We start from the raw sequence: 18,873 nt of genomic DNA, 5'->3' as shown, positions 1-18,873 counted from the left end.
ACGCCCCGACGGCTGAAAGGGCGAACATGTTTGGTGGGACGGGGATTCGAACCTGCGACCCTCAGATTGCGAGTCGAGTGCAATAACCACCTGGCCATGCTGGGCTGTATGGAGTGAACAGAAATCAATATAAAGTATCGGAAATAACTGTGGAAACGATGAGGGAAAATTATATATAAAAAACTCTGTGAGAATGCTGCCCTTTAGTGTGTGAAAATGAACTGTGCGGGAGTTCTTTCATGTGTTGATATCTTAATTGTGATTAACTATATCGTATAAAGGATATAAAACTACGTAAGTCGTACTATGCACAGTATTAGCAGTGTGATGGCATTTATGGCTCCTACGACTGAAATTGAAGTTTTGGCTAGTCGAAAATACTCCATTTTTAAATAAGAAGTGTGTCGAAATTCTGAAGAGGCTACGCGAAACTAGTACTGTTGATAATAAAAGTGAACGAATTAAAATCCAAATCTCTCTAAAAGAGACGTTTAATATTTCAGTGTATGCTATTTACGAAATAGACGACGGTTCAGTAAATATCTTGCAAACGGCCTTGCTGTAAATGCAGGTGTTTGGGGCTACACCTCAACCAACAGTGTTTATGATGTATAAAACTAAAGACACCCTAACTGCTTATTTTGTTCTATCACGCCAAATCCTCAAACGGTATGGCAGCATGAAGATAATGTATAATGCTTCCTGTGAAGCAAAGGGCTCAGATACAAAATACTAGTGCACTGTAAACTTACTCTCTTTTAATTTGCAATTTGTATGATAATGCTGTTTACCAATAATGATTCAACTATCTAGATGCCATCACTCATTGTGTGTGATTACTCTGTCGTGTTTCTATTTCTGTATGTACATGAACATTTATCAAAAATCAGAATGTTGCACGAGACAATATACTATCTTCAGTGTACATGTTAGTTTTTTCAATAATTATCACCTACGTTTACAGAAATTAGATGTCGCTTATCTCAAATACAATGTTTAAACTAATATATATACATATATCTTTTTTTCATTTTATAAATCCACAATATGATTTGTTAGCGGTTTACACTCCACTGAATAATACTTTATACTATAAAATGTGCCATTATGTGTGAGGTGCAAAGTATTAACTTTTTATTTTCAGTGTAAAACTTGTAATTTATTTTTATAAAGTTACTCTTTGTGCTAGGCTATGTACAGAAAAATTAACAGAATCTCGTTAGACAGTGAAGAATAAGAAATTAGACATTACATTAAGCAACTATTATGTAAAATAAAGTATAATTTGGTTATAAACTTAGTTGTAATTATATCGTAAAATCTTCTTTTATTGAGATCCTTAACAGACGTTTCAAGGCAATCATTGATTTTAGATAAAAAAAGTTTAGTGTCAGTGAGCTCTTGAAGAGTCAAACTTGTAACTCAGTCAGTTATTCTGACACCAAAGTTGTAACTCAGTCCTTTATTCTGACATCAAAGTTGTAACTCAGTCCGTTATTCTAACATCAAAGTTGTAACTCAGTCCATTATTCTAACATCAAAGTTGTAACTCAGTCCGTTATTCTGATATCAAAGTTGTAACTCAGTCCGTTATTCTAACATCAAAGTTGTAACTCAGTCCGTTATTCTGATATCAAAGTTGTAACTCAGTCCGTTATTCTAACAAAGTTGTAACTCAGTCCGTTATTTTAACATCAAAGTTGTAACTCAGTACGTTATTCTAACAATGTTTTCATTGGTAGAACTAAAAAACTTCAAAGTTGAAATTAAACCAGGACTTAAGAACTAAAGCCAGATCCGGTATCTACAACAGTATTTCCTCTAGGCTGCGCAGCCGCACAACAACCAATCAAGTGCCGCGCACATCCTCAGTAATGGTGAGGAGTCTCAACACGTTGACGGTCTTAATGACCCTGGCAGTCGATAGGGCTAAAGCCCAAATAACCAACTGGTAGCATTGCAAAGCGGCCTAATGATTCAATAGGGTCGATGGTCTAAAAATACCTCTCCTCCCTAGAAAAAACTGGTAGCGCATCCGCACATTGCCTTGATACTGGAGCACATGAAAAAAATTCATTCCGCACATGGCTGGAAAAAATTAGAAGGAATATTGCTCTACAATAACAATGCAGAATTCTTAATTAATAATCATTTATGAGTGAAAGAAAATTATAATAAAATCTTCAACATGGTTTTACGTACGTTATATGACATTGCATTAAATCCATTGCTCCAGTTATATTTGTTTGATTATTTCCCACGCGAGATCTTAACGCATTTTCGTTCTTAATGATATATTGTGCAAACTAGTTTTTTTCTTCATGAAAACTAAACTCCGATACGCTGTCTTGAAAACAGAATTATGCAACTAAGATCTGCTTTACTTGTGCCAAAAAGCAGCAAACAACAACAACAAAAAATGTTGAACAGAAATTCTTCTCCTTCCTGGGAGTAACACGAAGTGCATACAACTTCAGATATAACATTTAGACTTCTAACGTACTTCAAAAAGTTTCGAATCGCGAGCCATATCTGAACAGATGAAGTGATACTCTATCATAATCCAAGGTACTTTTTCTAAGATGTCGTGACCTTAGATACGCAACTTACAAAAACAAAAAGGTTGATTGACTGATCTTGGGGTTTATTAAAATATGTTTGAAGTTAAGCACAAAGCTACACAATGGGCTATCTGTGCTCTGCCCACCACGGGTATCGAAACCCGGATTCTAGCATTGTAAGTTCGCAGACATACCGCTGGGCCACTGGGCCATTATATTATAAATATAATGTATTTATATGTTCTGTTTGCACGAGTCTCAAGACAGTTTAAGGCTACCACTAGCTTAGCAGTACGTTTGTAGACTTATAAATTTTTGAGTTCGAGCCCTACGATAGACACAGCTCATATAGTTCATTGTACAGCTTTGTGCTTAACAGCAAATAAACAAAGCCCAAGTTTTGTGTCTTTCTGATGTTCTCGTTTAGCGTAATTTACGTCAAGTGTTAAAGATATAGTGAGCCATTGAAGCAGGACTTTCGTTTCGATGAGTTGAACCAGACAGCTAGCGATTTTAATAAAAGTAATTTTCGAGCACTAGGTTTAGCAGGTACAATACATATTCGTTATTAAACGCTATATGTTGGAGACTTGACTGAGTTTGTATTTAGATCTAGCAAGCTAGTCTTAGATGAACTGTGTTTCAGTAGAATGGAATCTATAAAGTCATCTCATAATAGGATGAACACACTCACTATGACTCTTCTTCTTCTTCTTATACAAAATTTTAATTATGTACGTTTAGCTACAGGATTTTTAACATTTACTCAAGGTCTTAGTTTGTCTCAAGATTGTTAGCTGTGAAGCATTAAAAATTAAAGTCAAAATTGGTTTTTAAGTTGATTTAATCTTTGGACTTGTGGAATAATAATGTAAAGGATTTATTTTAACAAGTTATGTGTGGTTTCTTAGCTACTTATTTTGCAACCAACAAAGAAGGATGTTTTTTATTGCAACAATTATGCAAATGAGTATAGTCCATGAGCCAGATATGGTCACCGTTTATTGATAAAATTGAAAAAGTCACATATATTACAAAGTGTGACCTACTAAAGGGATACTGGACTGTTCCTCTAACTCACAGATCAAAAGCAATATCTGCTTTTGTTACTCCTGATTGGTTATACCAGTACAATGTAATGACTTTTGGGATGAAAAATTCTCAAGCAACTTTTCAGCGAATGATGAATTAATGCCTCAACAATCTGTCAGATGTTGGAATTTATGTTGATGATATTGTGATTTTTAGTGACACCTGGGAGGAACATTTATGTGGATTACGTGATGTTTTGACAGGCTCAAGAAAGTCAGTCTCACAGTAAGTTTTGCAAAAAGTGACTTTTGTAAAGCCAAAGTTGTTTACTTAGGTCATGTATTAGTCCACGGCCAAGTTTCTCCAATTCAAGCCAAAGTTGGTTTTATTGTGAATTATCCAACTCCTACCAACAAGAAAAGTTTAATGAGATTTTTGGAATTGGCTGATTATTACAGGAAGTTTTGAAAAAAAATTGTTGACATCACTGTACCATTAACAAACCTATTCAAGAAAAATAAAAAATAAAAAAGTGGTCTGAAACATGTCAATCTGCTTTTGAAAAAATCAAATATTTATTGTGCACTTACCCTGTATTGATGACACCTGACTTTGATAAGCTTTTTGCATTAGCTGTTGATGCCAGTGTTTTTTTTTTTTAATTATGTACAAAGCTACACAAGAACTATGCTCTGTCCACCACGGGTATCGAAACTCGGTTTCTAGCATTGTAAGTCCACAGATGTACCGCTGTGCCACTGGGGGGGCGTTGATGGCAGTGATTTTGGTGCTGGTGCTATTCTATTACAATCAGACGACAAAGGTATTGAACACCCCGTTTGTTATTTTTCTAAAAAGTTTAATTGTCATCAAAAGGATTATTCTACTGTGGAAAAATAAACGTTGACTTTAATGTTAGCTTCAGAACATTTCAATGTATATGTAGCTGAATCAGAACAACCTATTGTTATTTACACTGATCATAACCCGTTGACGTTTTTAAACCAAATGAAGAAAAAAAAAACAGAATACTGTTAGATTGGAATTTATCATTACAAGAGTATGATTTGAAGATAATCCATGTCAAAGGGGCTGACAGCATTTGTGCTGATGCACTTTCACGTGCTATGTAATTTTATGATCATAACGTTATTTGTAATGATCGTGTTATATATTTTCATGATTATTGAAGTTGTATAATTCTTTGATAATATATTATATTTAATGTATTGTTGTCTATGTATATATAATATATTAGTTAAAAATTGTCTATTAGCAATTTTAAATTCTCTAATATACTATCGTATATCTATTTTAATATCGATGTTTGTTTAAGTTAAATTTATATGTAGAAATGTACATAACTTATACTGTTAAATCTGTATTGCGAAATTCCCGTCTATTCACTAAAATTATAGAAAATTATCGAGTGTAAGAATCAACAATTTCTGTGTGTAGGTAAACACTGGTGTATCGTTGCGTAAGCTGAAATTTCGAGAAACTCTCCTCACGCCCATAAATATAACCAACGCCACGCACGAAAAGGCAGTATATGTTATAAACTTCGGAAGCTATAAATGTGATTGTTATAGCCCTTATCATTCGGGAACTTCAGATATTTGACCAGGAACGTTTATAGATTTCGAATATTACAAACTATTTAATTTCATTGGATTCACATCGGACATTAGTATTTTTACGAAAACATTATATAACTTGTCGGTGAAAAACTCGGCATGTGTGGTCGGCGAAGAACAAAGTGAAGAACAGAGCTAGCTAGCTCCTTGTTGAGTGAATTGTATCTGCATCAACTCAAAATTAATTCACTCATCGTGGGAGTGCACGGTGACCATATCTGGATCATGGACTAGTACCTGTAAAATGTTTTTAAGATAAAAAATAAATCAGGCTTAAGAATGTTTATAACTTTGGAAGATTTCCAGATCTGCTTACTAAGAATATTAGAATTATAGTTCATTTAATGATGACGTAAGTTTTTCTACACAAAGCACAATTTAATTTCAAGTTTTTCTGAACGTGATATACCAATCGTAATATCTTAAATGATTTTTACTACAACAAATTTACTTTTTTAATGATATTCATGTAAGATAGCTATTCTGCTACGATTATATGCAGTATTACAAATAATTTTGAAAAGGGTATAAAAGACAAATACTACTCTTTATCGTGTTAAGACGAAATGCACCAGAATATAGTCACATGCTTATAAGTTGAACTCGGATTGATTGTAGACCAAAGAATTAGAAAGCTCCACGCTAGTACTAAGCCCATAAAAGTACGTGCAATCATACTATGCCTACTGTTAGTAGTGTGAATCTAGTCATGGCTCCCAGGATTGAAATACAGCATGACAAGCGTTTATAAATCAGAGTTGTAGCTGGTAAAGGAGAGATTGAGGCTGTAGGTAAGACTCGGAAATGGGTATGCAACTGGCAAGGTTAAAAATAGAAGTAGTCGAGGTAGAAAATCGAAACTCTCCAAAAATGATGTCAAATATCTCGGGGTAAGTTTTTTTAGCAGATAGAGGACGGTCGAGTACAAATCTTGCCAACGACCTTGTTGTAAGTATGAATGTAGTTGCTCCCTTGAGAACAGAACAGAAGTGGTCTTAGTGGTCGTGTAGTTGGTCAAATATCGCCGCTGAGAAGAGGTAACCAAACAAAAGGTTCAAATAAGCACATGTCCACAAACAATGGAATTGTGTATTCTTTACCGTTGAATCCAAGTTCTAATTTATTGAAAACAAACAACGGTAGTTTTTACGACGATGGAGAATCCAACGGTATCATTAACATAAAACGGCTACAGTGAAGCATTGTGGGAAGTCTGTGAAAATTTGGGTCTGCACCTCAACCAACAATATCGATTACTGTAGATAACTGCATGCAGTTTCTGAAACATGACGTCATTCCCTCAGGAACACGACTCATAGGGTATGAATTTATTTTACAGCAAGCATACTGCACACGTGTTGGGGCGATATCTTCACGCCAATGAAACCAACAACAATGCTATCAATGCACAAATTCCCGATATGACTGTTCTCGAGGCTATATGGGCGTACGTAAACTGAAAAGATCAAAAGTAGATCTTCCTTGGCAGAATTGTGAGGAGTATTAGAGAACATTTGGAGGCAATTCCACAACCGTTCATAATAAACTGTTTGGTAAGAACCATGAGTATGAAACATGGGTCAACAAATCAACGGTGTGCTCGTAAACTAACGTTGGTTGGTAATATAATGATAACACTGTTTATAAAATGTAAAGGAAGTTTTGTGTATTTAAAGTAATTAAAACAGTTAAGTGCCCCTATCTAGATTACTCACGGTTGAAGTTAGGCATGTGGACTTCTGAACGAATCTCATATCCACCAAACACTTCCAGTACAAAACATCTTGAGCCGAATGGTCTGATCGAATATGACAGATCTAGCTATACTTTTAAAACCTGGATATCGGAGGCAAATATTAAAACTCAATAGAGACACGGTACCGGTACTCTAAGTGTCAATAAACAAATGAAGAAATTCAAAATTCACACGCAAAACCTCAATACATAAACACTGCTGTTTGAGATGGGGTCTGAGGGATGACAGATTCATTCCTAAATACCTTTCAATTTGCAATGCAGAGTATTATCTACTCTTACCCATCTCTTATGCATGTTGTGACATCGTCCGTACTTTCATACTCCTAATTTCATTTCTGTATAGCTTAAAGAAGTGCAAAGTAATTCCCACGCACGTTACTCTTTTAATTAAACAGATATAGTACATATAGAGAGAGCTGTGTAGTTTTCTGAATTCACTTTTATATTATGAAAAGATGATCAAATGTATACACCTACTTGAAATTTTTCTAAATGGTAAAATTGCTAATAAGTTTTATTTCGTATACAAATTTTTCTATTTTATCCTCATTTAATTAATGAATAAATAAAACCAAGGTTACTTGTAAATATGGTGAGAAAACCGTGTACTCTTGGGAAATCTACTTAAATAGTTTAAGTGAAACTCCCTGATGCGAAATGCATTTCCCCGGTTACGTGAAATGAAATTCCCTAGTGATTGTATTTCTTAAGAAAACTAGAGTCCAGATAGATCCATAGGTATTTAGCATGATTCGTTTCTTACCCCTACCAATTTTTTTTAATGTATCTACAGAGTGAAAAATATATAGAAAAATAACATATAATGTAGCGCTAGACAGATTCAATAATGTTCTTCTATAATTACTGATTAAAGATATTATGTATGAGCGATATAATTCTTACTTTGACAAATAATGTCGATATTTCAACATTTTAAGACCTAGTTGCGAAAACAGATAACACTTTCTACAGCCGGTGATGTGAAACAAAATTTTAAGACACTTTCCAATATCATATAATTTCCGATATATGCTGATCTGAAAGAAAATATTCCTTAAAAAAGGAAGGAAAATAAGCTAATATATATATACAATTAAATAATTCCCTAAGGTATGTAACTGTTACAGAAATGGAGATTTCTGTTGTTATGTGTAAATTTATATCAGTTGTACTCAGAACGTTCGGCACTTTCACATCGAAATATCTATATCTATGTGTAATTTTATCTATAGTCATTACGTATTTTCTAGGGCTCGATTATCTTGTGGAGTGGTCCTGTTTTTTCTTTGGAGGACATACCGAGCTGTGAATAGTCTTTAATATAATTGAATCAAACACTTGAGTAGTAAGATTTTACCAAGATAACGATGTATACTTTACACACTTTGTAATTCTAAGATTAATTAGCTAAATTAACATCATTCGCATATTAGATGTATAAGTTGAAACGTTTGTCGTTTACCCAGAAAACTTATTTTCTGACTCTTAAGTGTTTTAAATAAAGGAATTAACTATCATTCTCGAAATGTCAGTCATCTATATGTACTAAACTATACAGTAAATCACTGTACTTTGTAACTGAATTCAAGCAAACTAATTTTAAATAATTATAGGCTGTAAAACACACAAACACCTTTCTCATTTTTGCTCTAACGATTACGTTTATTCCCTAAAATTCTAAATTTTACATCGATCATGTTGGGGAGATGTTAAAACTTTTCTAATGTGGAAAACCGCAGTAAAAAATTAAAGCATGGATGTGTTAAACCATTCATTATGTTCGTTTACTTGCACTTAGTTCTAACCAAAACTTAATTTCTAGTGGATCAACAGAATGTCGGTTTTCTCTCAGTTCTATTTCTTCTCGTTTTTGTTTCTTTCCATAATGCTGTATTATGTACAATCCATTTCTTTAGCGTGTCATTAAAAACACCCGGAACTAAACCCATGAATTCTCTACTAAATATTATAGCTTTTAAATACGGAGTCAAAATATGGATTTGTAGCTTATGTCTCAAACCTTAAGCTTGTTTGTTTACTTTTTTTTGCTATTACCTTTTCACATTAAGCTACCTAGCTTGTTTCTGTAATTTTTCAAAAATCCCTATTCCTCTTTTCAAATTAACCATTTTTAATAATCTTGTTTCTTCAGTTTTTTTATGTCCATCATGGACATAAATCTGTATAATGGCAATACTGTCCTATTTAAAACAGTTTAATGCAATATGTTGACAACCTTTGGATTGGCTTCATGCAGATTGGATGTCTGTTGATCCTTATATCCTTATCACAACGCTATCATTGATAGTGGTACAGCATGCATGGCCACTATGATGCATGGTGATAAACATATCACATGTTATATATATGCTTGTAATATATATATATCTGCTATATTTATAACCTGTAGCTATATGGGGAGTCTGTAAACACTGGATTAGAGGAACGATTGAACTATGCTGGAATAGTGCATGGACCGGATTTTGTAATCGCATGATTTAGATACATGCATATATCTGTATATATATATATATATATATATACTTTATAGCTCTTTAAGTTGTAAGGCCGTGTATATATATATAGATAGATAGCTGTATGAATTTTCAAGTTGTATATATGAATGCATATATTCTCAATGAAAATATGAAACAGTGTATACAAATAAACATCTTAATATTTTTATAGTTGTTATATTTCCCCATTCTTCCTCATCCTCTCTGCTGGCCATAGTAAGGCCGGTCAGGTTTTGCTGCAGCTGGGCAGCTTTCCTCTTAGCGCGACATTATGCACACTTTATAGGTCGAAAATTGTTAATTAATATTTATGAACTGATTATATTGATATACATTTTCTCCCTCCATTTCTGATGGAGTTTGGGTCGTGACACTTCGACCTTCTTCCACCGTGACGACCCTAAACTCTAGTGGGCCGTCGTAACTGCAAATTTTATCTGAAATTAAATATTTTCTAAATGAAATATATAGGTACAAAATTTCTGCTCCACTTTCGTATAGAATTGCCATATCCTGCTTCCACATTCTTACCACTCCTTATAGGCATCTTCAATGATGGCTACTCTAATCTGTCTATAAAATTCGCAATCACGCAGTGTTGACTATATTTCGACACTTACCATCGGTCATCACCGTGATTGCCGATCCGATGCTCGAAACTGAGTTTAGTGCTATTTTTTAATCTATGGCTAAAAGATTTATGTCATGGAAGACAGCCTAGAAGTTTGTATAACGTTTTTGTAACATGGCCGAAATCAGTCATGTAGTGATAAAAAACAACAACTGTGATCCTGTCAGCAGCGTTGTGTTTGAAAGGACAGAAACTCTATAGATACACGACATCAATACAGTTGCACAGTAGGTAAATATTTGCTATGATACCTGTGTCATGCCTGCCACATGAACATTGAATTACACCCACGGCCTGCATTCAGCTATATACGTATGCATGTAGTAGATTATGAGGCTCCATATAAGCCACAGACTACATTAAAACGATTGGGTGTGAACGGTTATACAGTCGCTGTTATTTGCTAGGTAGTCAAATAAATGTTAAAATTGTCCTACACGATGCGCAATGATGCTCTTAGTAATATTGGGCAGTTTTCATTACAATACTCACAGATATTTTTGCTGTAGGCTGGGGGGATAATATTAGACAAATAATAAAGAAGAAAAATGGACGATCCCTATTATGAACCACATTTAAGCAGAGTAAAGGCACAAAAGTTTATTCGAGATTTGATAGGTAAGTATTCTACTAGGATTGCGTGATTTCGGTTTCTTTGCCATTTTTTTTTCAGGAAAAAGCTGTTGATTTCGAATTTTTCGTGGATTTGTATTAGCCTTCGTAAACTTCATATCCTGATTTATTATTTTCGTAACGATTCCCAGATCCATCGCAATGTTTTTGAGTCATTTTATAGATGGGGATGTGTTTTCGGGGCTGAATGCTGTCCTAAAAGCTTATGCGTGTTTCTCTAATATCAAGACTTCTGACAGTTTGTTCCGTTTACTGTGGTTTTTGTTCTTAACTGCTACACACGAGATTGTCTTATTTTATATTTTTCATGCGAGTTTATTGTCTTCCTATTGTAAAACACTGAAGAAATTCCCTTTTCGAAATGTTTTGTACTTTGGCTCCACATAATTTAACAATATCATAATGCAAATATATTTTTCAAAAAAAGCTGTAGCATCTCACTGTAGATACAGTTATATCCGGGGCGATATTGCACGTCAAATGGTCAAGATTTGATTTGAATCATCTGACTCTGAACCCAAGAATAATTCAGGGTCAAATGACACTAGGGGATGTTCAGAAAGTTTATTCTCTTCACCCCACACTTTTATGGTCAATAAATCGCCGTGAATTAAATAAATAGGTACTAAGCATATCGCCCGTAGCACCACACTCGTACCTGTAGCGACATATGAAGATATTTCTTGTAAAGTGCAATTAACTAGCTGCCGTCGTCCCTAATTTTTAACTACAGACCAGAGGGAAGGCACTCTTACACCTACCATCCACACTAAGGAATCGAATGTCACTGTTAGAATGCATGCACCGATTAAAGTGTGGAAAATATTTTGTGTTATCACAAGGATTTGAACCCAGCTTATCAATTGTGCCTCTGGACCAATCCGAACCTAATGGTATCTCTAAAATACTTTTATACATCGGCACTGAATTTTGTGTTTTTGTACTTTATCAAATAGTTTTTAAAGACCACGTACGAGGTGAAATACATCCTACAATTCCGATCATATCTTTTGTTAGTGTGAGGTAGTCTTCTAAAATAAGAAAAAATCAAAAACGAATAAGATACTAGTGAAAAAAGCATTAAGGTTTAATCTGAAGAACCTAATTTTTTTCTTTCAAAGCTAATGGTTTCTTTCATGTGAAACGTTTTAAATTTATTTTGTACTGTTTAAAGTATATTTTATTCGTCGACAAATAAGACAGAGGAATGTTATTATTTAATTTCTTTAAGCTTTATTTTCCAAACATTATTATCTGAAAAATATACTAAGATCTCGTTTCCAATCTCATGGGAGCAAAAGACTGTTAAAGAGCTTTACGTTTTTGAATATAATCTAAACAAAATATCCAAGTAATGAGATCAAATCAGAGGAATATTTTCTTACAGTCAGTACTCAACAAGTTTGTTATTTTATTTTAGCTCTGGCTGTTCTGAATATTCTGTTTATTATTTTACTTTCACAAAATTTCTTAGTCCTTTTAAGTCTTCACAAGATTCATTTCTGTTTTTGACCTGAATATGAATCAGTTTATTTAATGTTTGTCAACTAAAACATTCTACTGTTCACCAAAAGCACAAAATGATCCAAACATTGCAAAGAGATTGATAAAGTAAATTTATTTAAATACTTTATAGCAGTATTATTACTTTCTATCCCACGTTGCATTACATTGATTTAACGTAATAATTCCGTAATTTAATTTATACTGTACTAATATGCTCAGCTTCACTTGTCAAACTCCTGGTCTCTTCTTGCGCGAATCTGAGATTCAAGTGCTCTGACTTCTTACTGTACTAATGACATTCACGTACACTGACCAATCAAGGATACTGACCTGACATTCTCGTGCCTCTGGATATATATCTTATGGAACTGTCCTTCGCGGGGACTAATAATATCTTCTTTCATTTCCATGGCAACATGTTGAGGAAGGACACTCAGTAAGAGACGCTCCTGAAATTAAATTATAAGCATAATTTATCTATCCACGATTTGAAAAAACAACGTTGTTTGTTTGAAAGTTAACTTCGAAAATTTTCAAACAATAGTAGGTTTATCACTCCAAAACAGTTTTTCATTTCGAATTTCAATATTTTCTTACAATAGATGGTTTTTCAAAATTCAGATATTAAACTTAATTAATATTATGTTTTATTTTTATAACTATGTTTTACTAGAAGAAGCTATATTCCCACAACCAGTTGCAGACAGTGAATGATACTTTTAGATGTAGAATGCTGGCTTGATTGAGCGCCCATGTTTGCTTTTGCTTATATTTTCTCTTGCACATGCAAGGTTTGCGAAATTAGGTTTAACCTAACAAACAGCGTATACCTGCTGCTGTTTGGGTTCTACCTATTCAGAAACCCATCTCACTAAGCTTTATTACTCTTCTTACAACGAAGTTTGTCCTCTAAAGTTATTTTTCTGCTATTTATGTGCGGTACTTTTTGTTTTTGGCGTTGTTGTCTGAAAACTTGTATTGAAATGTAATAAAGGCGAAGGAGATGCAGTTTTTACATTATCTTTCCTTTAAATATTAAAATCAATACAGTTGTCTTGTAAACTTTGTCTATGTATGTATACATACATATCCACATATATTTTCCTTTTTTTCCAACATTTTGGTGCGTTGTGTATATCGTATTATTACAGAATTTTAAATGTCTATCTGTAAATACGTACCAGCTTTTCATTTTCGTCTTCCATTTCAAGTCGTGCATTGATACAGTTCCGGGTATCCAAAAAAGCCCTTCTCTGCGCATGCTCCATCAATATATGCACAAATATTCCCACAATGTTTACACAGATGAAAGCTATCCAGTTAGAAGTTAGCTGCGAGAAAAACACATTGTTGAAAGTTAGATTGGTTTAGAGAGATAATTATGAAGAGATAATTAAATCATAAATAAAAATTAATTTAATCACTAGTTTCCTAATTTATATATATTATATTTCCACTCGTCTACGATGACCTAAAATCGTCACAGTCGCTGTATTTCCACTCGTCTACGATGACCTAAAATCGTCACAGTCGCTGTATTTCCACTCGTCTACGATGACCTAAAATCGTCACAGTCGCTGTATTTGATTGAAACGTTAACAATAAAAAAAATGAAGAGATAAAAATAGATTCTGTAATCATGACTTACTTAACATAAAACTAGATCAAACTATCTGTGCTGCAAAATAAAATACTGTAAAAATTTTGTCACTAAGTTCACTTTAAATTATATATTGCATGGTCTTATTTCCTCTTCCTGTTTTCCTAATGATGAAGTTATTTTTTTCAAATAAAGTTCTTTCTTCATTACCAAAAATAGCTTTTTTCGTTTATAGCATCAGTATTAATTCGACTTTTTACTTAAGAATGCAAAATAAGTAATTAAATGCCTATTAATAATCGCGAATAAATATAAAAATATAAACACAAAAAAACATACATTTTTTGAACTTTGATTTTTTTTCTCAATATAGGTTTGCTTTGATTTTTTTTTCGCATTTCGCGTAAAACTACACGAGGGCTAAATGCGCTAGCCGTCCCTAATTTTGCAGTGATAGACTAGAGGGAACACAGCTAGTTAACACCACCTATCGCCAACTATTGGGCTACTCATTTACCAACGAATAGTGGGATGGACCTTCATTTTATAACACCGCCACGGGGGGGGGAGAGTCAAATTTTTTTACAAATTTAAGATTAGAGGGAAGGCAGCTAGTCATCACTACCCACCACCAACTCTTGGGCTACTCTTTTACCAACGAATAGTGGGATTGACCGTCACATTATAACGCCCCCACGGCTGAAAGGGCGAGCATGTTTGGTAGAACGGGGATTCGAACCTGCAACCCTCAGATTGCGAGTCGAGCTCCCTAACCACTTGGCCATGCCGGGCCAGGGGTAGTCAAATTTACGTGTTTTATAACGTTTGTCTTTATGTTTTTGTTGCCAATGGAACTCGTGTGATTAATTATTGCAATTATTCTAAATATTTGAATTTTTTAAGATTTAGTTCAAAATGTTACTTTTCAGCCCCTTTTCCCGCAGTGGCTCAGTGGTAAGTATGAAGGCATATAACGCTAATAACAGGGTTTCGATACCCATGAAAGTCACCGCATAGATAACCCATTGGCTTGGCAATAAAACAAAACAATGTTACTTTTTATTGTTTAAAAGTATTCAAGTTTTATTTACATCGTGTAATGTTTTAATAACAAAAATTCGAATAACCCTAACTGTATAATCTAGTCTTCAGTTTTTCAGGACACATCACTGTTGGAAATCCACGTTTCCTTACATTGTCGTGCGTTTTGTTTTATTATCAATCAGCATTGTTCCAGAGAATAAATAATTGTTATAAGCTATATTTTTTATGTAGTAACGTAGATATTAGCTAGAGGCCTCATGACGTTAACATCAAATAAATTTGTAAGTGCAGGCCTAGAACATTCTAAATTGACGTCACGAAAACCTAGATGTTTTGCGATATATCTAGAACAAAGATTAGTTATAAATACGGGTGAGCCAGTCAATAAGTTAAGTAAACTTGCAGAATGAATCAGTAAAGCAAAGACAAAGTTAAGAAGATAGAGCTGTTTTTAGCTGGTAAAGTGAATTAGTCATTGTGTTAGTTATTGCGCTTATTGAGTTATTTTGTACAAGTTGATTTGTTTTACGTTAGTGTTGTGCAGCTAGAGTCATTTGTAAACGTGGCTTAAAAGTTACCACATTGATCAAGCCTGTAAAAGTGTTTAAGAAATAAATAAACTGATTTGTTCTTGTTACATAGGCAGGACGTTGACTTATTTTCACTGAATAATTGAAAATAAATTGTTCAACGAAAGAACAAAATCACAATATAATTATGCATACTGTACAATCAAGAACAAAATCTATAATAATGATCGACAGTCTTGGATTTCCATATAAACCTTGAAAATTGAAAACCTTGAAAAATTGACTGTGCCGTAGCTATAAAAAAATCACCTCGAAGAAATCAAGAACATCAAAAACAACAAAAAAAGAAAGGAAAAAAGAGAGAAACATTAGATATTCCTGCTTGTCAGTCATTACTAAGCAAAACCCTAAAAAGTTACGATTTCCCCTATAATGGTGTTCTAATGGAAATTCCGCTTGACTAGTCTCGTGTGTTTGACGGAGGTCACATTGTCATATTTCACATAATTAGGTTCGTCGCTTTTAAACAGGGATCCTGGGGATGGGCGTTTTTAGGTGGGTTAGCAATCTCCGGTCTAAAGGCCGCGAATCATGAATGTTTCATTATTCGGTTTTGGTCATTAGTCCCCGGATGAAAGAAGATTAATGGCGAAGTATTGACGGCGTGTTTAACATTTACTTTTTTTTTTACATAATTTACAAATGAAAGATTGAAAGGTCTGTCGATATTTTCATAATATCGTGCAAGATCGGTCGCTTACTAATGGTCGATTTATACGCTCTCTCATTTTATAAAACACAATATGTTTTTAGGTAATGAAGAAAAGATTTATTTAAAATGCAAACTTATCGGAATCAAAAACGATTTGGTTAAAGTTTTGTCACGGACGACGAACCTATAATACAGCAAATTTGTATTTATTTATTTATTGGTTATGAGAAAGGGGTTATGAGAAACAACTGGCTTATGATTTTAAAACTAACAGAAAAATGTTTTAAGTATGTTAAGGGTAAGAAAAATGCTAAAGTGTGTGTGTGTGGGGGGGAGGGTCCTTAAAGGATGCTGATGTTTCTATTGAAGATTAAAAATGTTAAAGTGTGTAGGGGGATCCTTAAAGAATGCTGATGTTTCTATTGAAGATTAAAAATGTTAAAGTGTGTAGGGGGATCCTTAAAGAATGCTGATGTTTCTATTGAAGATTAAAAATGTTAAAAGGATGCTGATGTTCGGCTCCGCAATCACAGAAATACAAATCTCATTCCGCACTTTGAGGATATATGTGTTTTATAAGAACTGCAGTCAATACCCACTAGTTGAACAGACAAAACTTTCCCAAGAGATGGCGATGGGTGTTGTAGAGTAGTTACCTTCCCTCTATTCAGTCAAATGAAAATTAGAGACGGCGAGTAGTTTTCAATGTAAGAAAGTCTCATGAGAAAAATAAGCGGCACTGCCGTTCCGAACAAGTAGCAACTCACTTTCAAAGCTGCTCTTTTATGGGTTACTCTAAAAACTGCGACTTGGGCGGCTTAATTAGAGTATAGAATGTGTCAAGTTAGCGGGCCAGAAAGTTCACGATTGTGGGTGAGTGTTTTAATCGAACAGGAGTGGGGATAAACTGATTCTAAAATTAAAATAATTTGAAAGGCTATTCATTAACCCAGTAAATCACAAAAATCACTCGTAAGACCATTTTCCTGTGCATTGAAGTCGAATATGCGGCCTTAGAATATAAAGCAAGCCCAAAAGGCCCGGCATGGCCAGGTGGTTAGGATGCTCGACTCGCAATCTGAGGGTCGCGGGTTCGAAACCCCGCCCCACCAAACATGCTCGCCCTTTCAGCCGTGGGGGCGTTATAAGTGACGGTCAATCCCACTATTCGTTGGTAAAAGAATAGCCCAAGAGTTGGTGGTGGGTGGTGATGACCAGCTGCCTTCCCTCTAGTCTTACACTGCTAAATTAGGGAAGGCTAGCGCAGATAGCCCTCGTGTAGCTTTGCGCGAAATTCAAAACAAACAAACAAACAAACTTATGTGCGACACCTTATGCGAGCGTCTGAATAATGTTCTTTGCGTGAAATTCAAAAACAAAAAACAAGCCCCCAAACCGCAACTTTTAAGCCCTCTCCACAATGGCTCAGCGTTAAGTCTAAGCGTTCACACTGCTAAAATCCCGGTTTTGATATTCGTGATTGGCACCGCATAGATAGTCTATTGAGTAGCTTTGTGCTTAATAATAAAAAATAGACAAGAGCGACATTTAAAGAAAACAAGCCCAATTTTGCTTATTAAAAACGTTACTTTACGCGAAATTCAACAAACAAAAAAATTTTTTTAGGCTTAACTACAGATGAAAATTATTTAAGTGACAAGTCATTTTTTCATTAACCTCGGTACACCAAAAGAATTATTTTGTTATGATGGTTTTTATTTCAACAAACCTGGTTTAATTTCATGCTATTTCAATTGATGAATCTCCAAAATAATGTTTTATCCAAAAATATGAGTTAAACGTTTTTTGTTTCATTTTTTAAAACTGTTTTTAAATGTTTTAACTGTTGGGGTCAACTTTTATCCATTTGAACTTATTTTAATCCATAATTTTTGCATGCACAGTTAAAGTTTATCAAGTTGAACGGGAAAGTTTTCTTCCTATCCTTCAAGTCTGAAACACGATGTCCCCCTCGTTGTTTAATATCATGGATTTAATTTTTAGCGTCTTGACCATGGCTAGAATAATCAAACCATGTGCGAGGCTGAATCGAAAACCAAAGTAATACTTTAAAAAATCTACAAATAGTGTTATTACGTTGAAGAAGAACTCAACTGAATCGAATAAGACTCGGACAGCATTGAAACTTATCCAACAATTACCTCACTTGGTCGGAGAATGTTCTTAAAAAACAGTTCCTATATGTTTCGATTTAACAAGAACAATATAGTTTTTCCTTTGGAAAAACAGTATGAAATACGTCAACCATAACTTGCTCTTCACAAGAACTGCAGACCTAGCCCATTCTTTTTTCTTCCTCTAATGGCGATATGTCTGGAAGACCTTCCATTACGTGCAGATGTATCGACCACGTGAGTGTCTGGTTATTGTTATTTGTTACTCAGTTGAAAGAACTTGTACCTATTGTCTGAAATGCTCTTAAGAAATAGTGTTGCGAATGAGCAATAAAAAAAAAGAGCGGAAACATTAGCAACATAAGAAAAAATATATAAAAAGTACAATATATTTATTCATAACTTGCTTTTAGAAATGGTAGTCATAGATTTCAATAATCTCCGGTAACGCCGATTTTATCAAGTTCTAGATCATTTAATATGTGCGAAGGTAGATATGTAGAAATAATTTTATACCGACATGTTAACTGTAGTTGTAAAGCCTCTCCTTCAGTGTCTTCAGCCCCCCAGTGGCACAG

General features: G+C 34.2%; 1 protein-coding gene across 1 annotated transcript in view; it reads right to left on the bottom strand.

Annotated features, from left to right (window-relative positions):
* LOC106459518 (Ca(2+)/calmodulin-responsive adenylate cyclase-like) overlaps positions 1-18,873 on the bottom strand; it is a 262,313-nt gene that overhangs the window by 117,937 nt on the left and 125,503 nt on the right. The window contains exons 3-4 of the mRNA XM_022386021.1: positions 13,456-13,605; positions 12,605-12,723 (exon numbers count right to left, since the gene is read on the bottom strand). Of these exons, the coding sequence (XP_022241729.1) occupies positions 12,605-12,723; positions 13,456-13,605 (269 nt within the window). The remainder of the gene's footprint in view (positions 1-12,604; positions 12,724-13,455; positions 13,606-18,873) is intronic.

Source organism: Limulus polyphemus, unplaced genomic scaffold (assembly GCF_000517525.1).
Source record: "Limulus polyphemus unplaced genomic scaffold, Limulus_polyphemus-2.1.2 Scaffold621, whole genome shotgun sequence".
In the NCBI taxonomy this organism is placed as follows: Eukaryota; Metazoa; Arthropoda; class Merostomata; order Xiphosura; family Limulidae; genus Limulus; species Limulus polyphemus.
This window is presented reverse-complemented; position numbering and strand designations above follow the sequence as displayed.